Consider the following 13,882-nt stretch of genomic DNA (forward strand, 5'->3'; position numbering starts at 1 on the left):
GCCCGGGGGCGGCCGCGGGCACGCCCCGCCCCGCCCCCTGGGAGGCCTCAGGTGGGGGTCCGTGGGGTCGGGCCTGGGAGATTAGCGGAATGCGGCTTCCGGACTTTCTTCTCTGTACATTCCTGCCATTTTCAGATGGTGGTTATTGATCCAAATAAAGCACCTTCTTCCATAACTGGCATGATAGGTGCTTGGAAAAAAAAAATGCTCAACGAATAAAACCAAAACAAAAACACATCACGCAAGACACGCTTCGCACACCATCATATCCATCCACCTCCACAGCCTGCGAATATCTGTGCGGGTAACCACGCCAGCCCCACCAGCCTGGCGCACATCCACCCACCCGCGCAAAAAGGCCCGTTCGCCTGCCCCGCGGCCGCGGGCCACTCACAGGAAGTTCTCCATCGCGATGCGGACGATAGAGCCTTCCACAAAATGTCCGGACAGCGACAGAGGCGGCGCCGAACTCTTTTTTTTGCTCGGGACCTCCGACGAGGGATCTTTCGGAAGCGGTCTCTTGGAGGCCAGGGGCGTGGGGGTCGAGGTCTTCCCGCTCGAAGTCGCCATCCTGGCGTCCCCTCGGCCCCACGGCGGCTTCCGGTCCCAGGCACGCCCCGCCCCGCCCCCTGGGAGGCCTCAGGTGGGGGTCCGTGGGGTCGGGCCTGGGAGATTAGCGGAATGCGGCTTCCGGACTTTCTTCTCTGTACATTCCTGCCATTTTCAGATGGTGGTTATTGTTACTTTTTTAATTTAGAAAAAGATGTCCGCTTCATTTAGTATTTTGAAAGCCCTTTCAGCGCTCGGAGGAAGCCGACCCGCGAGGGGACGGGGGAGGCGTTTGCAGGGGGTCCTGGTTCGCTGAGGACCGAGGCGGGCAATGCGAGGCGGGTCTTGCGTGGATTCCGCCCAAGTGCGCCGGGATGCGCAGGTCTTCGGCTCTTCCTCGTCTCAGTTGGCTTTCAGTCAGGTCCCGGTGCCTTAAAAGAAATAAAAAGATAACTTCCAATGGCTCCGTGCCCAGTGGCTCCCTTAGAGCGCCGTGCCAAGTCTCCGCGCTCTCCGGCGGCTGAAGACTGCGTCGTCCAGGTTCTTCCTATTTATTGCCTGCGCTCGCTCCCCGGGTCCTTATTAAGACTTCCTCCTCCCGAGCTTTCTAGGATCGCGGGAACGAGAGTGCCCTGGCTTCCTTTGGAGGGTGCGTCCACTTAAACCTGCTCGCATTCGCCTGGTTAACCCCTCCTGCCTGACTTGGTGGTTGGGAGAGCGAAAGAGAACCAGCGAACCAACCAACGGAGGGTAATTTCAAGCTGTGAGAGGTGCTGCAGGATGCGAAAACGATGCATGTGATGGGGGAGGCACGGAAGGCCTGTCGGAGGAGGTGCTGTCTGCGCGAAAAGCCACGGAGAAGGAGCCCAGTGCCTGCGTGAGCAAAGGCTGTCCCAGGCCAGGACAGACGGATGTGCCAGCAAGTGGGGCGTTTGAGGAACAGAGGCCGGCGTGGCTGCGGTGCAGTCAGCAAGCTTGCACAGCTCAACTGGGCCCACCGTGGCACAGCTGAATTTTATTTGAAACGCAACGGGAAGCCACCGGGTGGTTTTAAGCAGGAGAGGGACAGGATTTGGACGTTTTAAATGACTTCTCTGGTTGCTGTTTGGAGGCGGTCAAGGGTAGCAGTGGGTAGGCGATTTAAAAAGCCCTTGCGGCCCGAGCCGCTTTGGCTCAGTAGTCACAACTTCGGCCAGCAGCCTGGAGGGTCCCAGGTTGGATTCCGGTCAAGGGCCCGCTGACTTTGGTTGCAGGCTAGAGCCCCGCAAACACAATTGATATGTGTCTCTCTCACATCATGTCTCTCTCTCTCCCTTCCACTCTTTCTAAAAAACAACAAAAAGCAATGGATAAGTATTCTTGGGTGAAGATGAACAGTACTTAAATAAATAAAATAGAAAGCTATTGCAGTAGAACCCCAGTAGAATCCCGATGCTCCTTTCCCGGGTCTCTGCTTTCTCCCCTCATGCACATAGAATCTGCACTCTCTTCAAAGTTATAACCAAAGGAAAAAGAACGAGTAAAAAGCATGTGAACTTGTCATGGTTACTAAAAAAATTTTAAAAAGCAAATTAAAGAATAATTTGAAAACTGTCAAATGGCAGAAAACAATAAAAATACTTGGTGCTTAAGAAAGGGCACCACTATACTGTTGTTAGATAAGACAAAGGTCTCAGGGTCTGGGCAGTTTTTGCTAAATGCTAAAAGGTAGCACAGTATTTTGAGGACTCAATTTCAACTTGTTGAGCTTGACCTGAAGTTTAGCCAGCTGCGAAGAAGAAAACGTGATTAACTAAATAGTTCGTAACAGCAATGGCTAATCCTCTGTTCTGGGAGACAGAACTTTGGATATGAATCCCCTGTCTCCTTTACTTGTTGCAAATAAATAAAACTACCTGAGGACAACCACATCTTGTTCTTGAATAGAATATCCCAGCCAGGGAACCCCTTGAGTTCAGTAGCACTATCATTCCTTACATTGCTAATACCAAAAATAAATAAATTAATTAAAAAAAATAATATGTTACCCTGCTTCAAGAGCCTTAGGAGAGTCAAATTCTTTGAAGAAATGATTACATCTGGGGGAATCTATCCTGATGGGAAAATAATATAGACAGTGGTAATGAGAATTGAGGGAAGAGAAGCAGTCTGATCATTTTTGTACCATCATAATTTCTATAGTGAATCAAATCGTGCTTATAAACTTGAAATTTAAGAATGAGCCCCTGAACTTGTGATGACCCCACAAGTGCACATACACTGAGTTCTTGTTTAATCAGCCAGCCAATTATACTCTGCCATCATCCTTTAAAAAGGAAAGTTTTGCTTCTAATTATAAAAGCCACATATGCTAAATGCAGTAATTTTTTAAAAAATATATGTCTTTATTGGTTTCAGAGAGGAAGGGAGAAGGAGAGAGAGAGATAGAAACATCAATGATGAGAGAGCATCACTGATCGGCTGCCTCCTGCGTGCTCCCCACTGGGGACTGAGCCCCCAACCCAGGCATGTGCCCTTGGCCAGATTCAAACCTGGGATCCTTCAGTCCGCAGGCTGATGCTCTATCCTCTGAGCCAAGCCGGCCAGGGCTAAATGCAGTAATTTTTTTTAAAAAAATCCTCACCGAGGACATTTTTTCCATTGCTTTCTAGAGAGAGTGGAATTGAGGGAGGAGTTGGGGGAGAGAGAGAAACATTGAAGTGACATGAGACATATCGATTGGTTGCCTCCTGCACAACCCAGGTTGGGGAACTTGCAACCGAAGTACCCGCCCTTGAGAGGGTCAAATCCAGGACCCTTGGGGTCTGCAGACTGATGCTCTAACCACTGAGCAACCTACCAGAGGTAAATGCAGATAATTTGAGAACACACAAAAAAACAAACACACAAAGGGAAAAATTATTCATAATTCTTTTTTTAAAAAAATATATTGATTTTTTACAGAGAGGAAGAGAAAGGGATAGAGAGTTAGAAACATTGATCAGTCGCCTCCTGCACACTCCCCATTGGGGATGTGCCCGCAACCAAAGTACATGCCCTTGACCGGAATTGAACCTGGGACCCTTGAGTCCACAGGCCGACGCTCTAGCCACTGAGCCAAACCGGCCAGGACAACCCAGACAAGTCACTGTTAAGATTTTGCTGTATTTTTTTGACATCTTTTTTACTTGTACATGTATAGTTTGCTCCTTTCATTAGAAAAAAAAATGATACCACACAAATTATATATATTATTACTTGACCTCCTTTTCTCACTGAATATGTTATGAATATTTTTCCATGACATTAATTTCTATGACATAATTTTAAGTAACTATATAGATGTACCATAACTGATTTAAATCTCTTTTGTTGGGCTTTGTATAACTGGAATTTAGCATGAACCAAGGATACTCTGCAGATTGTAATGGCTCAGTGCTACCTAACATTCTTGAAAAATTTCATGCATCCATAAAAATATGCACACTTATCTTGCCACATCTGGATTCTTTAATTCCACTGATGAAAACTGTCTGCATTGCAAAGAGTAGTGGCTACAGAGGCAGAGGGAGAAGGCCTTTAGAACGATTATAAATTAGCTAGAATGTGTTAGTGAGTGAGTGAGACACAATAGCTAATCCTACACTTCCTAGGGTTAAAAGTCCAGTCATCAGCTGAATTCATCACCCCATCCTTGCTAGCTAATAGATATGGAAAATAATTGCATTTAACATTCTACAGACCAAGGAGTAAGTGACCAGGGGGCTTTTATTTTTTTTTAAATTCTCACCGAAGATACTTTTTCATTGATTTTTTAGAGAGAGTGGAAGAAAGAGGGAAAGACAGACAGAAATATCCATGTGAGAGAAACACATCGATTGGTTGTTTCCTACATGCACCCTGACCAGGGCCCAGCCCGGGGAGGAGCCTGCAACCGAAGTATGAGCCCTTGACTGGAATCGAACCCGGCATCCTTTAGTCTGCAGGCTGACGCTCTATCCACTGAGCCAAACCAGCTAGGGCACCAGGGGCTATTTTGAGTGACGGCCTTTCATTCTGCAGAAACTTTAAAACTGACACAAGCAGAAAGCTGGCAGAAAGGGGCAGGGTCAAGGATTACACATTTCATCTCACCATCAAAATTCCATCTTCAGTGTTTGTTCTCTTTCTTGGCTGCACTTCAAGCCCTTGATAATGGTGCCACAATAGCAAGAAGGTGGACAAGATGCATGGAGTGGGACTCCGCTGAGACGTCTCAGGACATTTTATTCTTCTAACAAGAACCCTCACAGGTTAACAGGAATCATCTCCTCTAGTTTATATGCCAAGTAAGAGGACATACTACGGCAAATTCTTAAAGTGAAAAAGTGAACCCTCATGGCTTGAAAGAGAGGGAAGCAGTCAGATGCTAAAACCCGTCTTTGGCACCCAGGAACAAACCTTCTCCCACTCCCTCCGCCTTCCTGCCACATACACGTTCTAACGATCTGGTTAAAGAACTCCTGGGGAAGATCTAGGCGGGGAGGAGGAGTTCTGGGGAGAATCAGCACCCCTCCCCAAGGGACCCAAAACCCCATAGAGCAAGCTTCTGCTACAGATAAGCTGTTTCTAACACAATACAAAACAATTAAAATACCTACTTATATTGCCGTCATATTAGTATTAGAGTTGTTTGTAGTAACAGCTGTAGTATTAGTAATAGCTAAAACCAACAGCACTTACCACACACCAAACTATTGATCTAAGCACTTTTTCATAATTCATTTTATATTCTGTATCAATGTCTCAACAGATTTGCCCCTTTTTCAAATTGCTATCTCTTGGATACAAAAATCACTGAAAGACTAAAAAAATCATTAGGAATTAATATTAGATTTCAGAGGTTGTTTGTGATGTGTCATGATAGAAAGCCTAGAGCTAAACTGGCCTTCAATTCTTTTGAGAATATAAAACGGGAGAACAGTATTAACTTGCTCCAGAAGGAATTTACCTTTAATTCCTTCATGAACAAGGTGCTAAAGCACCATGTGCCATCCCCTCTGCAAGTCCTTGCAAACTGAAGTGATAGTCCTTCTTGCCCAGGCTAGGTCAGGAGCATCCGGGGGAGAGCAAGGGTTTCTTCTCACTCCCTGTTACTTCCCAAAGGGAAGAAAGTGGGTAATTGTTAGAACTGTGGAGAATCTGTTGAAATTAGTTGTATGCATTATTAAATTCAGTCCTATGGTATTTGTCACCAAGAGTGACATTTCATCCCGGCATCTCAACAAGCTGGGATATTGCTGAACTCTCCCATAAACGTGGTGGTTTTAATTTCTCACTTCCATTGCTTTGATTGGTATTCATAAAACTCTTTTTTAATAATTAAAGTTGTATGTTTGGAAGTTTGAAAATCCAAAAAAGCATTAAACAGAAACTAACATCCATTCATCCATATATCTATAATAATAAAAGCATTATATGCTAATTGACCAGACAGCCAAACAACCTTCTGGACGTCATTCTGGACATCCTTCCAGATGAAGCCATGGCTGCAGGAGCCGAGGCAGAGGCTTGGTTAGGGGGTGATCAGGCAGGCAGGCGAGTGGTTAGGAGCCAGCGGTTCCGGATTGGGGGAGGGATGTCCAACTGCCAGTTTAGGCCTGATCCCCCAGTTAACTACTCTTATGCACTTATTCATTGTGTAATGTAATGTCTGTTAAGGCAATTTTAATATTTTACAAGCATTTGAACTAGAGAAGATACATAGTAATATTTTGAGTCTGAATATATCACATAAATGTATTACATAAACACATAATGTATTACATGTATACATTATCAACATAAAATATAATAAGAGTAGTTATACAACTTGGTTTTTCATTCAAAAATATAATTTTGAGATATATCCATATTTATTCATATAAATCTGGTTTCCTTTTAACTTTTCTAGGGTTTTGTGTATATATATATATATCATACTTTATCCATTACTCTACAGATCTGACATATGGATTGCTTCCAATTTTTCATTTTTATAAACATTGCTTCAGGAAAAATCCTCAGATACATCTTTATGTATATGTGCTAGCATTTCTCTAGAATAGATGCCAAGAATTAGGATTGCTAGACCATATATCAACTAATGCTTTTCCTTCAGTTTCTTGGTATTATTGCTTGTGGCCAATTTCTTAGTAACTGTGATTATTTGAAAGTATGTCAAAACAAAATTTATCTGTCCCTCCCCCTGTCTTCCTAGCATTGGCTCAATGGTTATTCTCTCTCTCTTTTACACACACACACACACACACACACACACACACACACACACCCTCCTCTACACAGTGCCCACTTTCTCCCACCAGCTCCAGATTCTGTGGAGCCTGAAGCTCATATAAGTTGTGCAGCCCCATCTGAAAAAAACAAAAAATTAGGATAGAGATTATTTATCTAATTGAATGAGAGAAGAAATCACAACTTTAGAACTATTGACATCTTGGGTAAGATAAATCCTTTGTTGGGGGAAGAGTAGGCAGCTGTCCTGTGCATTGTAGGATGGTCAGCAGCATCCTTGCCCTCTACCCATTAGATACCAGTAGCACCTCCCCAGTTTTAACAATAAAAAATGTCTCTAGATATTAGCAATGTCCCTTAAGGGGTAAAATCACTCCAGTTGAGAACCACTGCTCTAATCCTGCCCTCTTTTAGAGCATAGAAAAGGAAGGGAGCCTTTCCAGCTCCTCTTAAGAGTTGAACTGTGTTTAAATCCCCTAAATTTCTAAGGAAATGAAAAGTTCCTACCTTACTCATTAACATATATGCAACTATCTTCCAATGTTGAAAACAGTAAATACTTCATGACCTAATTGGGTTTACTATAGGAATTCAAGATTAAGTACTAGCAAATTAAATCGATTAATGTGATTATTTATATTAAAAGATTACAGGAGAAAGATTGAAGCAGAAAAAAAAATTCAATTATTTTCAACACATATTCATGTTTAAATTTCCTAGAAAGTACAAGTAAAAGAAAACTTCCTTAAATGATTAAAAAGCAACTCCAAAAATCTCCAGCAAATTCATATTCTATGATGAAATACTTAGAAATATTCTCAAATTCTGGAACAAGTCAAGCATGATACTATCACTACTTCTACTGAGTACCGTATTGGATATTTTAGTCTGCCAAATACATTAAGAAAACAGGACAGATAGAAACGTTCAAAAGGAAAAACCCAAACTGGGCTTATTAAGAAATCTGATTTAAAAGTAAAAGAAAATCATGGTAGGCAGAATAATGGCCCCCAAAGATGGCCCACATCCTAATCCCTGGCACTTGTGAATATGTTACGTTACACAGCAAAAGGGAATTTGCAGGTGTGATCTTAAGGACTTTAAGATGGGGTAATTTTCCTGGATCATCCAGGTGGGCCAAATATAATGACAAGGGCCCTTATAAGAGGGAGGCAAGATGGTCAGAATGAGAAGAGCTGTGACCACAAAAGCAGATGTGAGTGATGCACATTGGAAGGTGGCCAGGAGCTAAGGAATGTGGGAAACCTCTAAAAGCTGGAAATGGCAAGCCCTGGCTGGGTGGCTCAGTTGGCTGGAGCATCATCCTATGCACCAAAGGGTTTCTGGTTCGATTCCCAGTCATGATACATACCTAGGTTGCAGGTTCGACGTCTGGCCAGGGCACATGTGGGAGGCAATCTATTGATGTCTTGTCTCTGTCTCTCTCTCTCTCTCCTCTCCCTCCCCTATTCTCTCTCTAAAAAAAATGAAAAATAAAAAAAGCTGGAAATGGCAAGAAATGTATTTTCCCAGAGCTTCCCTTAAAGGAACACAACCCTGCCAACACATTGATTTTAGCCTCATGGGGTCCATTTCCAGAATTCTAACTTCCAGACGTGTAAGATAACAAATGTGCTGTTTTGTGCCACAAATAGTGTAGTAGAGTGTAGTAATTTGTTACAGCCACAATATCGAGCCTATTCCAAGAAGTGATAGAGAACTTGGCAATTTTACTGGATATAATTCCAGATGAATCAAAGACTTAAAGGTGATAGGCAAACATTTAATGTTTTAGAAGAAACCACATGGGAACATCTTTCAAAACACAAGGTAAGGAAGAATTTCTTAAATAAGACAAAATATACATAAACCATTAATAAAATTAAAATATTATTAGTTAATATATAATAAAAACTAAGGCCTTTCATGAGTGGGGAGGGGGGAATCACAGCTAAAAAAAAAGACACTTGCAACCTTTAAAACAAACAGAAGCTTAATATCTGGTATATTAGAGAATTCCTACAAAAATGTATGAATATGATACATACCCTCGGCCCAACAACCCTTTAACAATCAGGAGGAACAAAATCTCTAAGTGGGGAGTGAGATAGGGTATGTAGCCAAAGGACTTTACTTGATAACGGCTACAAGGACTATCAAGGAGATAGTAAGACAACCCCCTCCCTCATGGATTTATGGCTTAGAACCTGCAGAAGACCAGATCGATTCAACATGGTGACTAATTTCACCTTGTGGTAACCTCTAGCCTCATTATACACTCAGTGTAATATTAGCATACTAAATGACATCACCATAATCAAAACAGAAAGCTAGTATAAGGACACAAAGTGTTATCTAGGGGGCGCTTTCAAGAAGTCTCCACCTCTTTACCCCAGAAAAATCCTGAATATTCTTCCGCCTTCTTGAATGCCTTACCCTTCGATTAAATGAGCCTCAATGACAGAAGTAAATCCCACTAGGAAGGGGCTGCTCTGTCTGTGGAGTAGCCACTCTCTGCCTCACTGCTTCACTAATAAACTCTCTTTAACATTAAATGCTAAAAATAAATAAATAAATAAAATTTTAAAAGAGAGCAAGAAAATTATACATAGTTCAATGAAACAAATGGGCAAAATAGGCATTTTGCATGAATAGACATAGGACATATAAGATGCTCAATTTAATTCATAATTAGAAAAATGCAAATTAAAACTTCAATGAAATATAATTTTATAATTATCAGATTGGCAAAAATTAAAGTCTGACACAAGCAAGTTTTGGCGTCATCTATACTGGTAAGGATAATGTAGATTAGTGTAGCCACTTGGGAAGCAGTTTTTCATCACTGAGTTAAGTGTACATATCATACAAACCTGCAATTTATGTATTAGCTATATAACCATAAGGCATTATTTCACATGGGTACCTGGCTATTTGTATGAGAATATTTTAGCAGCACTGCTCACAATAGCAAAGCACTAGAACAACCCAGGTATTCATCAATGATAGAATGGATTAATTATAGTATAATCATGTAATAGAATACCATACGATAGAGAAATGAACTACAGCTAGAAATGCAACATAGCTGAATCCCAAAATCATAATTTTGAGCAAAAAGGCAAATTATACATTATATATATATGTGTATATATATATATACATATATATATATAGTGAATTTTTATATGTGGTACTTTTACTATCATTGATATATATATTCATTTATTATCATTGATTCATGAATATGTATAGATTCATTTTACTATCATTGATATAAATGTGTGTGTATATATACATATAACCATATAAAAACATGATTTCTTCCTTGTTTATCTGAAAATATTATTTTGCCCTTTTGGATGATAAAATTCTCAGTTGACATTTATTTTCCCTCAGCATGTTAAAAAATATTACTACACTGTCTTCACACTTTCCTCATGACTGAGAAGTTTGATTTTGTTTAAATTTTCATTCCTCTGTAGTTCATCTGTCTTTTCATTCCAGTTACATTTCAATCTCTTTGGCTTTGGCATTCCATAATTTCATAATGATGTATCTAGGTATGGATTTATTTTGACTTATGTTGCTCAGAGTTTGTTGAACTTCCTGATTTTGAGCATTTTTAGGCATGTCCAATTCTGAAATAGTCTCAAATATTCTCCCTTTGAATATACCCTCCCCCCATTCTGTCTTTCTGAAGCTCTTATTTTAATACACTAGTATGTATATTTTAATACACTAGTATGTATATACTAGTAGCCTGATGCGTGAAATTTGTGCATGGGGGTGAGGGGGTGAGGGGTGGGGCCAGACCCCTCAGCCCGACCTGCACCCTCTGTCATGTTCGGGACCCCAGCCGCTGCGGGCCTAGGCACAGGCCTATAGGCTTGGGGCAGCCTGGCTCCCGAGGTCCCATTTTATCAAGAGAACAAAGTCGGCATTAGTTACAGCCCTCACCGAACCCAGTACAGTGCATCTGTGCATACAACTACTTCGTTCATGTGCCTGCTTCGCCCTACTGAATTACTGACATCTTGAGAACATAGCTCTGTCTTATCCTGCTTCACATTCAGTGTCTGGCCTGGTGCCAGGGACCTGAGAGGGTTTGCTAAGTGAGTGAATAATGAGTGAGTGAATGAATGAGCGAGTAAGTGAATGAGTGAATGAATGAGCAAGCAGCTACTGGGCGGGAACTTCTGCTGATTTGCCATGGTGACATGGCGGAAGTTCCTGCCCCACTCCCGGCTGCCTGATGCCCACCCCGGGAAAGTTCCGCCCTGCCCCCAGCGGCCCGGCGCCCCTCTCCCGGCTGCTTAGTTCCCGCCCTGCTCCCGGAGCCCAGACCCCCAGCCACTCCTTCAGCAGAGACCAGGGCAGGCGGGAAGCTTGGCTTCCTCCATCGCGGGGGCAACCAAGCTTCCTGCTTGCTCCAGATCCATGACTGCCAGCCGCCATCTTGGTTGGGTTAATTTGCATATAGTTGCTCTGATTGGCTGGTGGGCATGGCTTGGAGCATAGCAAAGGTATGGTCAATTTGCATGTTTGTCTTTTATCAGATAGGATTAATACAAGACAGAATGAATGATAGTCTCATTCATTGTACCCTTTATATTTTTTCATTATTAAAATTTTTCTATATATTGCATTCTAGTTTATTATCTTATATTCTAGCTCACCATGTCTCTTCTATTTTATGCATCTAACTAGATATTTGCCTTTTCCATGGACTCTTTCATTTTAATGATTGTATTTTTCATGTTAGAAGTTCTGTTTGGTTCCCTTTAAAATCTACCCGCTTGTTTTTCATAGAGTATTGTTTTGTTCTGTTATGTTTTCAATGCTTTTCTTGGGGTGTAGGGGAGGGGGTCTGATTATTTAAAAAAATAGTCAAAGTGTCTATCAAAAAGTTTCATCCTATTGCCCAGCCAGTGTGGCCCAGTGGTTGAGCGTCGACCTGTGAAGCAGGAGGTCACAGTTTGGTTCCCGGTCATGGCACATGTCCAGGTTGTAGGCTCGACCCCCAGTGTGGGGCGTGTAGGAGGCAGCCGATCAATGATTCTCTCTCTCTCTGAAATCAATAAAAATATATTTTAAAAAATTTCATCCTATGAAATCTTGGGTATCTAATTCTGCTGTTCATTGATGGTTGATTTTTGCTTCTAATGGACTTTCATTAAATTTTTTCTAATTTTGGATTGTGTGTTCTTTTTCCACGCAGTGGTACATGTGAGGAACTTGTACAGTCTGGATTGGGTGCATGGCCCTCTAAAGGAGGTTTTTATTTGTTTTTTCCAGGTGCTCTATGCATATCACTGGCCAGGGACATATTTTCATGTTAAATTTTGAGTATGTGGATTTTCAGACCATGAAATTTTGATGGACCAAAGAAAATTATATCCCTTGTGATTTTAAAAAAAATCCACATACATATTTGTACTAAACTAAATGCTTTCACTGAGCTTTTGTTTACTTAATCCACATTTGTTGAGCATGCTAGGCCGTGGGAGCACAATCATTGACTAAGTGACCATTCTTGAGGAGATGGACATGAACCAGGAAGTTAGGTTTAGCATAAATTTTGCTTGGGATATATATATATATATATAGTAAGTAGCACAGAAGAAGCATTAGTAGTGGCTGAATTAGGAAGAACAAAGGGGAAGGCGTTGCCCAGATGCTGATTCAAATGGGCTGTGTATTGCTGGTAATAAGAAAAAATTGATCAAAGGACAAGATTATATGGTTGCTTTATCCTTAAGATGGCACTATAAACTCACAATTCCTTTGTAGAGAAAGAATACATACACATAACTGTGATTTATCCAAAAATTTCACTCAAACCTTATAAACTTGAATGACTCCTGTGTGTAAGATACTAAATGCTTGCATGTAATAATTGCATTTAATCTTTACAGCAACCTAAAGAAGTAGAGTCAAGTATTTGCCCCATTTTGCAGACCAGAAATAGAAGTCGGAGAGGGTATAAGTGACTTGCCCTCAATCACAAAGCCTGTCAAGGCAAAAACCTGGATTTAAACGGAAACAGCCTGAGTCTGGAACCATGCACTTAATCACTATGTTGTATCACCTCTTTATAGTAACCCACATGACAAAAAATGCCACCACATTAGCATGACCAGTCACTAAAACTCATTTTCTCCCCCCAGTTCTAGTTAAATCGTACCGGGAAACATGTCCCCGTCTGGCAATACGTCAGAGTCCACGTTAGTAGGTTTCCATTGGTTGCTCTGCCCAGACTTTAACCAAGAAGCTGGCCTGCTGTCCCTGGTCAGATGCCCCACCCTAGGCCCTCTCACAGCACCCTAAGCATATGACCTTTTGGTACTTAGCACTCTGAATTGTGCTGACAGGTTTAGATCTCTGTTTTGCTCACTGATATGTGAGCATCTTTGTAATCCCCATGCTTGGTATAATGCCTGGGGCATAGATTTCTCAAGTCTTTGTGGAACCTTTTCTTCTTCCACATTAAACCAGCCCTTGCATCACAGCCACTATTTCCTCAGCCTCCCCTTTTTCACTACTTTCAAACCTAGACAGCAAATTATAGGAGAGAAGACAATTGTGTGAAAAAGTAGTTTCTATCTGAAACACTTGTGTGCTTAGGTGAAAATTGGAATAAATGCAAACAATGGGGATAAATGTTAAGTGCTACCTGTTAAGTTAGTATGCCTTCCTCCTAGGATATTTCTAAACTCTAGAGAAAACTATACCATGTTTACTATGCTTCCATATTTTCCCTCCAGGTGAAATTTAGTTCAAATGAATGCCAAGGGCAACCTGGAAAAGAAAGAGAAGCATCCAAAAAGCAAATCTTGCAAAAGGAGCACACATGAGGGAGGGTAAACGAATCTGCTCACCTTCCACCTCCTCTCTTCTCTTACAGGAACTTCAGATTGTTTCTGCACAACAAAGGCAACAATGACCTCCTTCCTTTCTGCCCTAAGTCAATAACTAGTTCCCAACTCCCCCTCACCCCACAAGTCCCAAAGCTGGTGCCCCAAGTAGCATTTCTGACTCAGCAATCTTTGGGGCAATTTAGGCAGCTGATAAATCCTCT

The 13,882-nt window shown here is 41.7% G+C and overlaps 1 protein-coding gene across 1 annotated transcript in view; it reads right to left on the minus strand.

Moving 5' to 3' along the window:
- Positions 1–1,237, minus strand: part of SMC5 (structural maintenance of chromosomes 5) — an 80,359-nt gene extending 79,122 nt beyond the window's left edge. Inside the window, exon 1 of the mRNA XM_015565009.1 lies at positions 395–1,237. Coding sequence (XP_015420495.1) covers positions 395–570 — 176 coding nt within the window. The 5' untranslated portion in view covers positions 571–1,237. The remainder of the gene's footprint in view (positions 1–394) is intronic.
- Positions 1,238–13,882: the final 12,645 nt, after the last annotated feature.

The sequence above is a fragment of the Myotis davidii genome, unplaced genomic scaffold (assembly GCF_000327345.1).
Source record: "Myotis davidii unplaced genomic scaffold, ASM32734v1 scaffold616, whole genome shotgun sequence".
NCBI lineage: Eukaryota > Metazoa > Chordata > Mammalia > Chiroptera > Vespertilionidae > Myotis > Myotis davidii.